This window comes from Harpia harpyja, chromosome 2, assembly GCF_026419915.1.
Source record: "Harpia harpyja isolate bHarHar1 chromosome 2, bHarHar1 primary haplotype, whole genome shotgun sequence".
Taxonomy (NCBI): Eukaryota; Metazoa; Chordata; class Aves; order Accipitriformes; family Accipitridae; genus Harpia; species Harpia harpyja.
This window is the reverse complement of record NC_068941.1, coordinates 77,026,647-77,043,232: the sequence shown is the minus strand read 5'-3', so window position 1 is coordinate 77,043,232 and position 16,586 is coordinate 77,026,647. Positions and strand designations below refer to the sequence as shown.

Sequence of the window (16,586 nt, the reverse complement as noted above, 5' to 3'; positions counted from 1 at the left end):
GGCCTGTACTGTAAATAATTACAGAACTCCTTACTGGTTTCAGTGGAAAGTATACTTAGTACTAACAATGTATTTAATACGATACTGCTTCACACTGGACCCTCCAGTTAGTGCAAAACCTGTGTAGAAGCAAACCTCTTTCTCACATGAATTAGCTGCTAATCGTGCAAGCTTGTACGAGGCCATTAACTAAAACCAGCATGTATTTGATCTGAGGTGGTGTTCGTAGCAAAGTGCAGTGACGTGTTGCTTTCTGAAGTAAAAAGAGTTTACTTGCTACTTTGCTGGTAAGTATTGCATCGTTTAGGGATAACAACGTGAAATAAAAATATTGTTGTAGTGAGCCAGTTGCTTCCAGGGTTAAGAAGTGGTGTCTGGGTCTACATCTCTCCCCTTCACTGCAGTGTGAGGTCTAGTGGCAACAGCAAGCTGGTGGCAGGCCCAGGGAATGCAATCTCTCTCTCCACTCAAGTAGCCTGTGGCAAGTTTTCCAGCATCTACTCTGTGGTTCCGACTTGGGTAAAACTTTACCCTTATCACAGTCCTTTGAACAACTAAACAGTGTGTTTCTCCACAGCTTTGCCTCAGAGAAACCTGTCAACACCTTTTCTCTTCATTCTGTATTTAATGAATATGTCAACATTGCTTAATGAAGGATGGTGAAAAGGTGTTTTGTAGTTGGCTCTGAACGTGGTGGTGTGTCCTGACAGCAGCGATATCTTGGGCACAGCGTCGCGCTAACGTTGTTATATTGGCTCTGATGCCAATTCCGTCAGTACTAGCTCAGACGTTCCTCTGCAGTGCTCTTCTGCAATGCATAAATACACCCTCATGCAAACAAAAATTCAGAAGCATCTCAACTACATATCCATCATTTATAATTACAGTGGGATTAAAATAGACTTGAGGCTTCAGTTGGCCTCGTGCCTCAGAACTTCTGTATTGCAGCAAAGGCCGCTCTGCTTTGAGAGCACAGCAGTAATTACTGTGGGACTGCGTTTTAACAACCAGTGATGATTGTAAGGCACAGCTTTCAAGGATATCGGGAGGGGGTTGGAAGCCTTGCACTTCTTTTAAGGGCTTAGGTGTCTAAATGTTATCTGTGTGGGCTGCAAATTAGCAGCTCTCAAACTATATGGCTCTAGGAGGCATGGCCTTGGGGAAGGTGCCTGCAGATTTGTGAGCCATCACCATATGCTTTGAAGCCCCCCTGATCTGGGGAGGGTCCTAAGAAAATTCCTCTAGGTCTATCTTTGTAGAGGAGGCAGAAATCTGACCTACTGATGTTTGTTTTTCCACACGATTTTGTTTTTTAACTTTTCAGCTTTAGCCGTATGCTGGCAGAAGCTGTATTTTGCATTTAATATTTTGACGAAGACGGAGTGATTGTGCTTAGTGTTAAAACATGATAGGCTTGAAGCTTTGAAATCCATGTTCTCCAGTTTTGAACGCAGTGAGAACGGTCCAAGTTCCCACTTGCAATATTGTGTTATTAGACTGGAAAGAGCTTTCAGGGCTGTTTTATGTAATTACTGGGTTACCTGCATGCTGCTTCCTTCCTCAGAGTAGGGAAAAAATCTGAAATTGCCTGACCAGTAAACAGTTGCTGTTTTAGACAGTGTCTGTAGCATTTGTAATATATGCTGATCTAGTCCTGTTATCTAATTGATGTCCTTTGGGAATATCCCCAAACAAGAATGTTTATTTCCTGAGGCTGTTAAGTGTTTGAAGTTTCTTTATCAGACACAGACTGGGGAAAGGTGCATTGATTTTTAATGTCTTCTGTTCTTTAAGTATTTTTTTTTTAATGAGTAATTATAGAAATATGATGCATTTAAACTTCAGGGGAAATTTATCGTTGGGTTTTGCACACTACAGCTATCTAGAATTCAATCTTTCAGGGCCAGGAGTTCCTCTAGTTCCTGACATAATAGGGTGATTCAGCATGCTCTTCATTCTAAGCACATGAGTAATCCTATCTTTCTTCACATTTATTTAGTTGGATACATATACATATATAAAAAAATAAAGACTTTAGCCTTTCATGAACTGAATCTTATGAGATGAGCTTTTAGACCAATGTAAAGTTGTGTAAGCCACTACTAAATTTTTATATTATTTCCACACTCATCAAACCTTAAAGCACTAGGGTTGATAGTGAAGCTGATACAGAACAGTTGTCCTGTTCATTTTTAGACCAGCTTAGGGGCAGCCTTTGGTGTTCTATCAGTAGCAGCAACCCATGTTAACACCAAAAAAATCTGATTTTTCTGGTGTTGGGATGATTATATAAACTTGCCGAAGAGATCTTGATGCAAGCCAAGAACTAATTGCATAATCTTTGAGTTTGGCTTTAGTTTATACACTTAAGCCAGCCATGCTACCTGGATAATTCTGAAGGGTCACAAACACTGATTTCAAAGGATGTTTAGAATGGATCTAATGTATTATGATGTGCGTGATCTTCATCAAAGAGGTATTAGGCACTCCCAGAAGTCCCACAGTTATATGATCTTGTGACAGACCCAGAGGCAAATTCAGAGTTGTCAGCCGAATTGCCTTCAGAGCCTGCCAAGCAAACAGATGCTAATGTTAGATGAGTATCTACAGGGCTTGGCATCGAACTCCCATGACAGCCAACAAGCCCTGTGTGTGACCTTAGCTTGTTGGTCCACTGCTGGGAGTCACAGAGATGTCCAGTGATGTATAAGTTAGAGCTGTATGTTGCTCACGGTATTTGGATATAGTTTATTTGGATCCTGTGGTCAAAGTGTCCAATCAGTAGATGTAAACGCTGTCATCTACCTTTGTGCATTAAGATTGAGAAAAGCAAATGGGGTTTGTTTTACCTGTGCTAGTTCTACAGGCTCTGGAGCTTCTTGTACTCTTGGAAACTCCCACCTCTGCCAGTTGTAGCAGAAAACCATAATACAATTTGACACAGCAGAGTGTGAGTGTTGCTGGTCCATGTGCTACGCTGATTCCTATGAGTTGCAGTCACTAAACTGAATGTTTGGGAGCACTGCAACCAGGTGGCATGGAGGGGCTTGTGCCTGTGAGGGTGACGTTGCACCGTTTCCAAAAAACTGTGGCTGTGTGCTTGCTACCTGTTGCAAAATGTCCCCGGCTTCTGATAACCCCTGAGCCATGCCGAAGTGGTGTTTGGGGGAGAGCAATTTATCACAGCCAAAAGCCTGTCAAGGTCCACTCTTAGCAATTTAACAGTATTAATCATAGCATTGCAAAGCCTAAGAACGTCCTGGAGCTCTCCTTCATTTACTAGTGCAGATATGGCTGTTGTGTCTCTGCTTTCCTTGTCATCGCTCTGCGCTTGAAGACTCTGGCTCTAGTCCAGCTCCTAGCTCCAGCCCTTCATGATTTTTAAGATTATACCCCCCCCCGCTTCACCCAAAAGCCTGCTCACCGGGGCTTTTTCTTCATTGGTGCATGCTATTGTGGGGCTTGCTTTGTTAGGGCTCCATCAGTATATTCATTTAACAACATGCATACTCATTTGAACTGAATACAGGAACATTTAAGTCTCTAGACAAGTGATTAAGAGCTTTATTAAATAGAAATATTTTGCTGAGCCACAGCCTGGATTATCTGTCCCTTAATATGTGTATAATCAAAACTGCTTCTCTGATCTTAGATAAAAACTCTGGAGGATCTGTTTCATTTTTTCCTTTGTGTAAAATGGGAATGCTAACATTTCCTTACTGTCTTCCTTGGCTTGCTGGGGGGTTTAGTGCCCGGAAAGTGCTTTGAACATGAGAACTGCTGTGACAGAATTACTGAGAGCTTTGCTTCTGGAATTTAATTGCTCAGTTAAGGGGGAAAAAAACAATGTAGTTCAGAACCAGCTGGCAGTGAAATGCTATTGAAGTTTGTATGTCATATATGGGAAATAACATTCATATTGAATCTGGTTATTCAGGATTGTATTTTAAATTTTGGATGACTTTTGCTTACTCTTTGATATATTTTAAATAAATGATTTTCCTTTAAAATTCTAAATATGGGTGGGATTTTTTTTGTCCTTGTTTTATAATAGCCTTTTAGCAAAACTTGATGTTTGTTTATTGTAGATCATTGCAACTATTATGCACAAGCATAATCACTTCTGACAGTGAATGTAAAATTAGTATATTTTAATAATTTGTACACTTTCCATTTTGGGCATTTATTTGCTCCAAAATGAGGGGTGAGGTTCAAGGTCGTTCTATGCTTCAATAAAACCCAGTTGCCTAGCATTTTTAACACTTGGCAGCACCATTTCTAATCTGTCTTTTGCTGGCAGCCAGGCTGTGCAGCTCCTCGGTGGGAAGTAAAATGGAGCTGAGCAGAAGCTCCCAGCTCAGGCAGGCTTCCTTCTGTCAGTACCAGTTTAAACCCCACTCTGGAAATTGTAAATACATAATGTGATGCCCATGGCGATTTTTTCCTTTTTGCCCTTCAGTGTTGGTTGGTAAGAGGAGTGGACTGGCACGTTTCCTAATTGCGCTAATGTTTATGAAATGGAGTGTTTCAAGCCTGTTGCTGAATCCTTAGCTTAGGTGACTGTCTCGTGACAGCAAACACAGAAGGAAAGAAAGAAACACCCAGCTGCATTTTTTTCTTTTTTTTTTTTTTTTTCCCCAGAATCAGAAGAGTAAATTACTAGCATGTGTTACACAGTGTAAGCTGTGAAGAAGCTTTTAGGGGATGTGAAGTTTGGAAGCTTTCTACGCATTTCTTGTGCTAAAATAGAGATTGATCTGCAGCGTTTTCTTAGTTTTAAGTGTTGCTTATAAGAATAGCTATGAGCAGTGTTACCGAACGGCTTAGATTTACCAAAGGTGAAAGGCTTTCTAGTGAGTTTTCCAGTTTGTTCATGTTGAACAGGATGGAGGGATCAGTGCTTCCCAGGCTTAGCTGCTTTGGACTTCCCCAGTGGCTGAGGTAGCTGCTGGAAGCAGGGCTGGCGTCAGCCCCTGCCTTGCCGGTTAGTGTTCAGGGAGGACTGCCAGTCTCACAGCACTGAGAGGCTGCTCGGTTACTGCAGGTGATGCAGTACCACTACTTGGGAGCCCCTAAATAGGTATTAAAATGAATTGTTGCAAGCTTTTTATCAGTCCGCTGAGTATTTGAGATTATGAAGGCGCAAAGCAGTGCACTTAGTGACTTCAGCAAGGATAATAGTAATAATTAGGCATTCTGCAGAACTAATGACTGACGCTTTGCAATGTCTCGCTGATCTAAGCAGGTCACCTTGAACATGAACAAACTGAAGTGCATGTAAACTGTAGCCAAAATTTTGAGAAATGTGTCCTAATTTTCTGCTACACTACATCTGACAAATGTTTCTTGACCTTAATTACTACTGAAGTAGTGGGAAACTTTCCATTTACTTCAGTGGGCAGAAGGTCAAGTCTCTTTGGCCTCTTTTTTTGGAGGCCCTGTACTCTGCAGGAGGGAGATGGGTGCCAGAACCTCTGAAATATGGGCTTTGAGCTTTTAAATTAGGAATAAAAGTGTGTGTGTGTGTGTGTCACTTTACGAAAAACTGAATCTCAGTGACTTGTATTCAGTATGAAGTGTTTTTTTTAGCACAGAACCCGGATACTCTGTTTTACATATTCGTCCTGTAGGCCAAAAAATTTTTTTAACACAGACTGTGCTCCAATAGTTGGGTGTCATTTCCTGATTTTCTAATTTGAGAAATGCAGCTAGAAATTAGCATGTGATTAAAAAGCTGTTGAAAACATTTTCTAAGCTCTTAAAATAAATACATACAAAAATATTGGAGAAAAACCCCAACTCTATTAAAGCTCGAGGCTAGAAACAGTAAATCACAGTGGTCACAGGTGCTTGTAGAGGGGGTGCAAATTTTGCATTTGGTTTTTAGATTCTGTTTCAAGTAAATTCTCTCTTTGAGTGAGCACTGAACCTACATTCAAATGTTCTGAATGGCAAGGTGCTTTCCTTGGTCCCTGAGGATATAGGGATGCATGGATTTGTGAAACTCAGTGGTATCGTGATGGTCGCATGATCAGCCAGGGCTGATGGAGGCCACTGAGGTGTGTACGTGTAGCATTTCTAAAATCCAAAAGTTGGAGATTAAAGATGGAAAAAAGGGAGAGATTTGCTTAGTGCTTGCCAGGTTTTGAGGTTAGGAAATTTGTTGTTTCCATTATTTTTTTTTTTTTTTTTACTCTTATTTACTACCATCCCCAGCTGAAGCATTCTTGTTCCAAGCAGCCTTTCAAGAGCTGTTCAGCATTTGACCCTGTGGTTTTGGATTTAACATCAGGAAGAGATTGTTGTACACAGGAAGAAAGGTGATATTTAGCCCGATAAACTTCCTTGTTCTTGCTTGACAGGATTAAATGGGGCTGTTCGGATTTTGCCCTCGATGTATTTGTCCTTGCTAGCAATGAAGCCAGTCAAGGTGTCAGTTAGGAAAACAACTACATGAAGTGTAGTGGACACACATCTCTGGATTGCGTTCTGTTATTGATTGATCACCTTGTTTCACTGATCCCTGAAGCACTTAGACTATTAGCATCTATGTTTAAAGTTTGCTTTGGCCAAACTCAGCTTCCTGTTGTGTTTTGCATTGCCCATACATCTAACATGGAGCAAACACTTACTTTTTTGCAGCACAAACTCCATCAGGTTTTAAAGCCATAATAAACAAGAAGAAAAGCAAAGTGAGAGATTCGTCAGGGTGACAGATAATCCAAGAGGCAAAGGGGCAGATAGATCCTTCATTTCAAACTACTTTCTTCTGCTGTGGCATTTCCTTGTGCTATTTCATGCTTGCTTTCATGTCTGCATATGCTCTCTCACGTACACTCTTTTGTGCCCTTTCTCATGCTCTTGCTCCTTTTAACATGTTCACGTGCTCACTCTCTCTCCATCTCGTGCATCCTTGTGCTCTCTTTTTCTCTCATCTGTCCTCATATGGCCACCCAACTGCATACTGGCTTGTGTCCTGTGTTGGTTTGGTGACTTGGAGAGCTGATCAGGTAGTTTGTGTGTCAACAAAACGTCTTGTCTACCAGTGGAGTGGAGTTTGCCTTCTGGTGTGTTGGCTTTTAGTGTTAAGTTTCTGACCCAGCCAAGGTCTGATGTGTGAGATTTTACATTGTGTTGAATTTTGAGGGGTGGTTTCTGGTGTCCCTGGATCCAAGATGGTGAATAACACTGCTGTGAACCAGAATGAATGCGCATTACAGAGTCTGCTGCTTCAAGTAGGAAATTTTTGTGTTGTCAAGGATCTGTCTGCCAGCTATTTCAGAAAAGAGGGATTCATTTGACCCTCATACCTTTGAGGTTTTGCACACCTTGTTTTCTAGCTGCTTGAGGAAACCTTTGAAACTTCAGCATAAATAAAGGTAGCAGGCTTTTTCTTCCCACTTCACCCACCCCCCCCAAGTCTAAACTAAATTCTGACAACACAGCTCACTGTAATGGCCTTCCCTTCACACAAGATACTGTAATACTGCTCCTCTTTTATCTACCATTTGTCCTTTTGTTTTATGGCTCTCTTTGTTGCAAGCTTCTTTGTTGTTTCTTCCAGATTATGCTCCTCGGGGATTTTTGTATCAGTATGACTGAACATTGCTTGCAGCCATGCCAGATTGTGCTGTGATCTTATTGGATTTCACAAACCAAGGTTAGGCCAGGTCAGAACTTGGTTGAAATAATGTAGACTACAAGATTGCCTGCTAGCCACTGGGAACACACATGACAAAAACCTGACCTAGATGCTGATTCAGTCAGCTCAGGCCAACGGTGTTGCCATGCTGACCCTGGTGGATGTGATACAAAGAAGTTCTGACCTGTTCTGGCTGGTAGGATTTCACAGCTTTTTTTTTTTTTTTTTTTTTGAGAGAGAAGTACTGATGTTAATTCCAGTGTTCTGGCCCATTCCAAATCCTTTAATTTTCTATCAGATTACACTGCAATTCAACAGAATATTATATTCTTTGATCTTCTTTTCCCTGTGCTGTTGTGTGATGATGTTGCCCTCAAAACTTGCTACTGCTGTCCAGAAAGCTGCATTTCTGTGCTGGGTGAAATAGTTCTGAAATTTTCTTTGCTTTTCTGATCTTCTGAAACAAAGTATAGTATAGAGGGCCTTCAAATGAAAGGCCCCAGAAAGGTAGAAATTACTAGTAAAAGTAACATACAGGAAATTATAGTTGAGCTTTTCTTAGGCTTGCTTGAGGTTTCTGACCAAAAGGCTGTATGAAGATGAGTAACATCTACTCATCTTCATACTTGCTGAACAGTACTCATGAAGTTGAGGGAGGAGCAGTACAATCGCCTAGAGATATCTTGATGTGCGCAGATGTCCATTGATAGACTTTGATCTATTAGAAAAGCTGAATAGATCTAGCTAAGCAGCAGCTGTTGGGTACAACGTAGCCATTAAGCACATTTAAAGAGTGTAAATTGTGAAGCTGCAGAGGAATTAGTTGATGAGGTACAAAAGGACAGAGGTGACTAGGAGTCAGGGAATGAAATACTTCAGGCTGGATCAGGAAAATCTTTCTGTCAGTTTAAGTGTAATGTGATGTCTTTCTGTGAATATGTAAAATTAGTCTGGGGAATGAAGTCTGTGATGCGTCATACCTGCTGGAACAATTTGCTGTGGCAGGGTGTGGAACAGATGACCAGGTGTATACCCCCCTGGAGTATTTTCATCTTTTGAAGGTTTTTGGTTTGCTTTTCTCAGTCAGCATCTGTATTTTGAGTGTCCAAGTTGTGCTTTTTAACTGACTGAAAATGTTGACATCGTGACTTTAAAATCCAAGTTTATTTACATTTCTGCATAGACAAAATGGGGAAGTTAAAAATGGAGTAGGAAGATTAATATTGGATAAAAGTTGGGATTTTCGATCTGATTGGAAACATTTGCCCCTTGGCATTGAGGTTACCCATAATTGTTCTTAATAGGTAAATTATCTCTGTGTCTGATAATCCTAATCGTTAGTGCAAAGCTTGGCGCTGCCAGCAGAGATATGGAAGGTGTAGTGCAGAAGGCGGCTGGAAGGAGTCTTTCATCTCTGGCATCCCTTGCCAAGGGCTTACTGTACATGCAAATTCACCAGCTCTTTCATTGTGGAGCATTTATATATCCTGGAGAGGGTGAAATCTGGTAGTTAATTGCTCTGTACGCTCAGGGGGCGATTCTCCAATGGAAGAATCTGTGGGATGGGACCATAGTGGCTGATGTTGCTACAGCATTGATAAATATGTAGGGGAATGTTCTGCAGAAGGGTATGAAGAGCTTTGTTGATTGATTCTGTTCCTAACTCCTTGGTCTTAGGAAGAGCTAGCCTGGCTAATCTTTTTTATGAAAACAGCATGACTAATATTCGCCTGCTGAACAGATATGCTGGATAAGATTTTTTTTTTTTCTTGGCTGTTGTTTTCAGCTGTTATTTGCAGGATCAATAAAAGTGGTTTTCCAATTCAAGGATAATTTTTTACCAGCAAGATGTGTAGCCTCTAAGGTTGGAATATTGGATCTGCTCTTTTTCAGAATGAGTTAATTTAAAAATGATAGGTAGTTTCCAGTTAACACTTAGCTTTTCTAATAGAAAGGAGGGATGCATCTAGAAGAAACACCTTGGGGGGGGAGAGAATTTTGCCTCAGAACCACATCATTACACACTGCCCACAGATACTTAATGTTTTAGCTGCTTTTCTTTAAACAGTAATCGCTTAACTGCACACAATATTTTAATGACAAATGCAATATAATAACAAAATGCAGAGCTGTTTTATTATAACCCTGGTTCAGTTACTATTGAAGTCTGTGCAAATACTCCTGTAGACTTAACTGGGCATTGGCTGATGCCCTCTGTAAAGTGCCATATAATACTCTGTGACCATTGTGACCATAGAGAAGAGTATTTCATGCCATTGTGGAAGTATTCCAGACCAATACCAAGTGTATTCACACATACAAGTTCAAATGCCATTCATTCCTTTTGCACACAGTTATTTAATCTGATTCTTTTGTGACCTGTTTGGAAAATCATGTGTACATTGCACCTGCACATGCATACACACACAAATACACATGTATTTTAATAGATATTATATTCCTTCCCTCTGCATTTACCCTTCTCCCCCATTGCACACTTAAGATAGGAGTCTCCATTCTAAAAGGACTGTCAGTATGAGACTTCTGCAGTTCTGCTTGTATGTTTGGGGTAAGATACAGCTTCAAATGAGTAAAACCATGCAGGTATCATTTTGTAAGCAGGAGCCCACACCTAGTAACAGTATGAGTTTTGCACGATAAGAACAAAATACCCAAGAAATATTCTTCCACTGGAAGCACTACAAATGAACTTTACATGCCAGAAAATTGATTAGATTTTTAGATTAAAAAAAAAAAAAACAAACAATTTTTTAGATCAAACTCAACCCATCCCAAGTCCCAGATCATCACCATACAGAGTCTCTCTACTCTTCCTGTACTCTAATAAGACTAGGGTTTGGGGGGTTATTACCTATAAAATATAGTCTGTGGAAGTCGACAAAAAAATCAAATGCCATTAACTTTCAGAAGTGTTAATTCAGGCCCCAAATATTGTAAGTCATCATGTTTCATTTTTCTCAAAGTTTACACATCCGTACATTTTATTCGGCAAAAAAGAAAATTACATACACGCTTTATGATTCCCCCTTCCTCCTTTATATATGTAGTGTGTGGAGGAAAAAAAGAAGAAAGTTTGGTTTTGGTTTTTTTTAGGCAGGAGAACAATCTGGTGGTGAAGATTTCTTAAAAAGATTAAAAGATATTTTTCTTTACCAGAATTAGGGTAAAGTTTTCCCTTTTTTAGATGTTGAATTGTTTATAACCTTCCAGTAAGAATCTGGCTTTTGAATGACTGCTGCTGCTGAGAGCTACTAGCAATAGAAGCTTTCTAACACTCAACTGCTAGTTTATTAAAAGAATAATAGGAACAGATGTTTTCAATTCATAAAATGTGTCAAGTAAATGGTACATCCACTTGTTATTTCAATTCCTTTGAATTTTAGTGAACTCGTTTGGGGCTAGGTTTTCAAAAGAGCTTAGCCCACTGTCACCTCATTGTTCTCAGTATAAACTGATGGATGATGAACATGTTTGAAAACCACAGCTATTTAAGCCTAAATGAGAGCTGCTAACTACTGACATTTCTAAAAATCTGGCCCGTGTTTCTGATGAGTGAATACTGATCATTACAGAGGATTCATACGTGCAATCTCTGAGTAATACCCTGCATTTGTCTGTGATTGTATATATGATGGCTTCTTAATTTACTATTGCACTAGGCATTTTAATTTAAATTATGCTAATAGTGTAGGATTAACTGTGGATTATGATTCTAGCATTTACTGTCATACAAGCAGAAGAACCAGTTCTTTTGCTTGTACAGTCTCTTTCTCCCTTCTCATCTGGATGTATAGTAATTTGTACTCAAGACTGGCCTCAGGTTTTGATGAGGTTTCTTGTTTAAGCTGATGCAATTGCTTAGGGAAAGGGAATTGTTGAAAATTAGAAAAAGAAGAGACTGGGATCTTTTTATCTTCTGATGACACATTTTTATGGTGCTGAAATGATTTACCCAAAATGATTATTTGAATGGGCTCTTGGAGCATTGCACGGTGAGCTGTTCTGGTTTTGCCTTCATTCTTCTGTGGTAGGACAGAATACATGTACTTTGCTTTTGCACTCTTGGTTCAAGCACATATTTGAGAAAACTAGCGCTAGGGTGTTATATTAAAACCCTCATAAAGGGTGAAGAATGAATAATACATGCAACAGGACTGAGATGTTGTGTTGGTCCTTGCTAGAGGAAATAGCAGGAGGCCAATGCTGTTGCTATCTCCAGTACCGAAAAAAGTTTTGTAGCGGCCTGAGATTGCTCTTCTTGAAGCATAACCTCTCCAGAGATCTCCTCTACTCCCAAACTGCAGATGTGCTGGAAACACAAATTTGCCTCGTTATGTTTGCATTTATTTCATTGTGTAGCAACCTCAGATTGTAATGGCATGTGGCCTGTTTTCATTAGTGACTTGCTGTTGAATTCATCTATATTCCTTCAAATCCCTCATTTGTTCCATTTTTTGTGGAGTGCTTGATATTTCTAATGGCTTTGTGTTGTAGTAGCAGTCTAAAATCTGCCTTTTTTCTCTTTTTCCCTCCAGCTGATATTATTTCTACAGTTGAGTTCAACCACACTGGAGAACTGCTGGCTACTGGTGACAAGGGGGGTCGGGTTGTTATATTCCAAAGGGAACCTGAGGTATGTGAGTTGCCAATGTAGTCCTTAATAGCTTGCTAAAACCTGGCTTTATTTTTAATACTTTTAACTGGATCTAACTAACAAACTTGTTTATAATCTCAAGATTCGGTAAAACAGAATGTCACCTCTTTGGAGAGGAAGTGAAAGAGGGTAAGGACCTTTTACTGGGAAGTTTGCTGTCCCAAACAAAACTGTTTCAAAGCTCCAAAATTCTAAGCTAAGAAAAAAAAAGATTGTTTTTGTTTTACTTCTACATTGTTTTAATAGCTTTTGTCTGTTTGATGGAACCGTTCCATTTAAAACAATGCCTTTGCTGTGATACCTTCATGTTTCACTTTGAAACTCAGTCCATCTGCAGTAGCTTTTGTAGAAAGCTTTCCTGACTAATTGACATTTCTTCAAAAATTCTCCCTTTTATTAAATGTTGCTTCGATACTTACAGGAAATTTCATTCCTGTAGAAACAAATCTGTCAATATCATGTTTTAAATGAGAAATGAAATTGCATTTTCAATATTTTTATATTTATAAGGCTGCTTATACACCTTTCCTAAGAGATGGAGATATATTGCCATCATAAACCACATGTTTTTGTTGTTCTTATTCTCCATAGAGTAAAAATGAGCCTTACAGTCAGGGGGAGTACAATGTTTACAGCACTTTCCAGAGCCATGAACCTGAATTTGATTATTTGAAGAGCTTGGAAATAGAAGAAAAAATAAACAAGATCAAGTGGTTACCACAGCAAAATGCAGCTCACTCACTTTTATCGACAAATGGTAAGATAGATGAGAGTATATAGGACATATCAGCATTTTGCCCTTGTGCATTTTAATGCTGACTGTATATATTTGTTCATTTTAATCTATTGTTTTAGTAATTTCCTCTTTCAGAGTTTACCAAGACTGTCATACTGACTCTGATATCTGTTATGTATTTTATTCATAGTCATAGGGTTTTTCCTATTGACTATCCATGGACATTTAGAGCGCTATCCATTTTTGCTATTAACATGCAGTGCCATCCTGAAATAATTTTGTGACAAAGGTATGGCCTTACTCAGCAGCTGTGTTTCACTGGGGATTTAGAATTTTCTCTGCTGTGTTTGTCATAACTTTTAGTCTTTGTAGATGTGTAAACGAATGTAGGCAAGAGATGAATTTTTTTCTTTTCATTCATTATCATCAGAATGGTTTATTTAAGTTCTAAAGAGTTACACAAATCTTTGGAAGGCAGTAGGAATAATAATAGGATATTGATACTGATTCATCTTTCTAACATGCTTAAGGCCTATTGATTAAAAAAATGCAGTATAATTGCTAAGAGGGGATATGCAGATGTGACATAGGAGGAAGAAACTGAATGGAGCCTAACATGCAGAAGTGTCATTTAGGAAACATTTGGACACCCACAACCTTTATTACTGCTGATGATGCATGAGACAAAAATATCCAATTTTAAGTCTTAGATCTCATTGTAATCAGAAAAGACTTTTTCTTCTAGAAGTTTGTGCATAATTGGGAATTGCTGATAGAAAAATAGTATAATCTCACCTTTGGGAATTGATATTTTAGGGCAAAGTGATTACTTCTAGTTAAAATTTGTAGCAATAAATAGCATTTACATTAATTCACAGTAGATAGCAAATTATTTTATGTTTCGCAGTCTGTTTTCCTTGAGGTTGTCTTTTGACTTTTTGGAGGCACTGTTACAATATTTAAAATGAAACATATCTGTTATAGCTAGGTGATTTGTGCTAATTTACTGATTAATTAAGCTAATTATGAAGTTTGAAAGTTTACTTTTGCACTTCTCCCTTGATCAAAATATCCCTTCTACTTCAGATAACTTTAGGTGCGGCTTCTTCCAAGTGCATCATACAAAAGCAGACTATTAAAAGTAAACCTCTCCATTTTAAAGTTTGTTTTTGGAAACGCTGAGGAATACAGCTGAATCCTCAGATACACTGCTTTTACAGTTGTCCTAATAGACCTTTATATCAGTTTTCTGGTTGATATTAATATGGGAGGGGACAAAGGAAGAAATAATCAGTCTTAGTGTTGCTATGGGTTAATCCAGCTGTAGCCAGCACTGAGCAAGCCCAGGACCTGGCAAAATACTTTGGTCTCTGTTTTTCCCCCTTCTTAATTCTGGAGCATCCCGGCAGACCTCGTTATGGTGAGAACAGAAGTGGTGCCACTGGCATAGCCTTTGGATTTTGGCTTTGAATTACAAAACATTCTTGTGTGCCAAGGAGGATTCCTAGCTTCCTGGCACAGAAGGGTTGAAGTCTGAAGATTCACCTCTTGGCATAGTCCTATAGATAGTTTTAACTTTAGGATACAGAAGGTCCATGTTGAATTCCTTGCTGTCTCACAGATTACCTGTGAGAAGTCATTGACTATGTATATCAATTCCATGCCTATAAAAAGGGATAATAGTATTTTCCCTAACTTATAAAGAATGAAGGCATTACCTGTCACACATGCTCATGTTGTAGAAACATCTTGAGTACTGGTTTATATTTACTAATTTCTGAGCCTGATATGTTAATGCAATTTTTGATATTTTGGTCTCTGGTAGTTTAGGATCTAAAGCACAGTTTTGGTCAGAAAAATGAGAACTGTGAAACAGCATCGTTTCTTGCCACAGGCACAGGTAGACAGTGCCCATCAAATTTGCTGGAAGGAGCATCCCTCTGTTAGGGAACAGGAGGGGACAGTCTGTCTAAATCTCACGCTCAATATATGAGTCTTGACAGGTCTGCACCTGCCCAAATCTGTTTCCGTCCTTCTAAGGACGACTTTTGTCTGAGGCTGTTTCTGCATAGGTCACCTCTCTCAGAGGGGATCTTGATTTCTTCCCAGTTCACACGTTACCAACAAGTCATCAGCTAAGCTTTGATTGCAGCGTCTTAATTAACGGAGGCAGAAGGAAACCACCAAGGCTTTCAAATTCCACTGTGGATTTGTAGTGCTTGCAGTTAGCAAATTTCTGGTTTGCACTGTAAACTGAACTGATTTTGTAGTATAATAATAAATTATTAGGATTCCTTTGTATGCTTTGTACCAGAATATATTGGGGCCACTTTCGATGTGAGCTACATAGGGTAGATCAGAATTTGGCCCATACAGATCCTTTCATATGAGGATTTCAGACTGCTTACCAGACATTAATTAATTTAAACTTCACAACACCCTTGAGACTGAATGAATACTGAACCTCACAGAGATGTTTCTGTATTTTGCAAAATACAAGCATGCTTAGAATTTCTAGGGAGTTTTTAAAGTCCAGAGGCAGATGAAGGAGAAGAAAACCAACACGTATTACCCATAACTGCTAATAAAATAGTTTTCACACAGGAAAGGGATAGGTTTATCAATAGCAGTCAAGTCCAACAACAGAAAATCATTTGTGTTTTTTCTTATAATTCATTTTACAATTGCTGTATTTATAAATTTTAGAATAGATAAGCAGGAATGCGCTGTTTACATGTAATAAAAATCCCAAGAGCATGACATGGCCTACATGTATTTTTATTAATTACTTCATGTGACCGATACAAATGAAATGTATTGAATATTTAAATGGAGCTTTTTAGTTACAGATTGAACTAACCTCTTGTTCCATAGATTGATCAATTGTAATATTTTTGTTGCTTGAAAATTAGCGTATCAATATTGTTAGGAGATGCATAACAGTAGAAACATTCAGAGTAGTGGAGGTATTGATTTTGAAACAGAAAAAGGTCAAAGTTAAAGTTGCTATAGAAATGCAAAGTGATTCATGTATTCATATATTCTGCCTTTAAAATGATTTGTGCTAGCATTTGAAAGAAGTATTTGGATCAGCTACACTGGGGAAAGAATTATGCTCTGCTATGTACTTGGGGAAAGAGGGGTAAAGGAAGAAAGCAGGACAAAATCAGAAATGATGCAGGAACTGAGGTTAATGACAGTTGTGGTGGCAGCTAAAGTGCAGAAGCTTTGGAAGGGCTTTGGCTGATCCATGAACAGATGCATGAAACAACTGTTAGAAGCTTGGGGACAGAGTTTTTTTCAGGAGAAGAGTTGGCATTGATTTTTCAGCCTAGGGAGTGTCAGGGTTGGCAGGTTGGGTGCACGACCAGACTGGGAGTGGACGATCAGTGTTAGGGAAATCTGCAGCTTCAGCTACTACAAAAACAAGGACAAACTCCATCTGAAATGTTTAACACTTCTATTTATTGGCTTCAGAGGCTCTTTGCTAAACAAGAGGTATTCTTATGCTATCATCATATGCTTCACCCATC

The 16,586-nt window shown here is 39.1% G+C and overlaps 1 protein-coding gene across 9 annotated transcripts in view; it reads left to right on the top strand.

The window, feature by feature from the left end:
- PPP2R2C (protein phosphatase 2 regulatory subunit Bgamma) overlaps positions 1 to 16,586 on the top strand; it is a 203,295-nt gene that overhangs the window by 131,464 nt on the left and 55,245 nt on the right. For all 9 annotated transcript variants that reach the window (XM_052780525.1, XM_052780528.1, XM_052780529.1 and 6 more), the window contains 2 exons: positions 12,199 to 12,296; positions 12,909 to 13,074. In XM_052780525.1, coding sequence (XP_052636485.1) covers positions 12,199 to 12,296; positions 12,909 to 13,074 — 264 coding nt within the window. The remainder of the gene's footprint in view (positions 1 to 12,198; positions 12,297 to 12,908; positions 13,075 to 16,586) is intronic.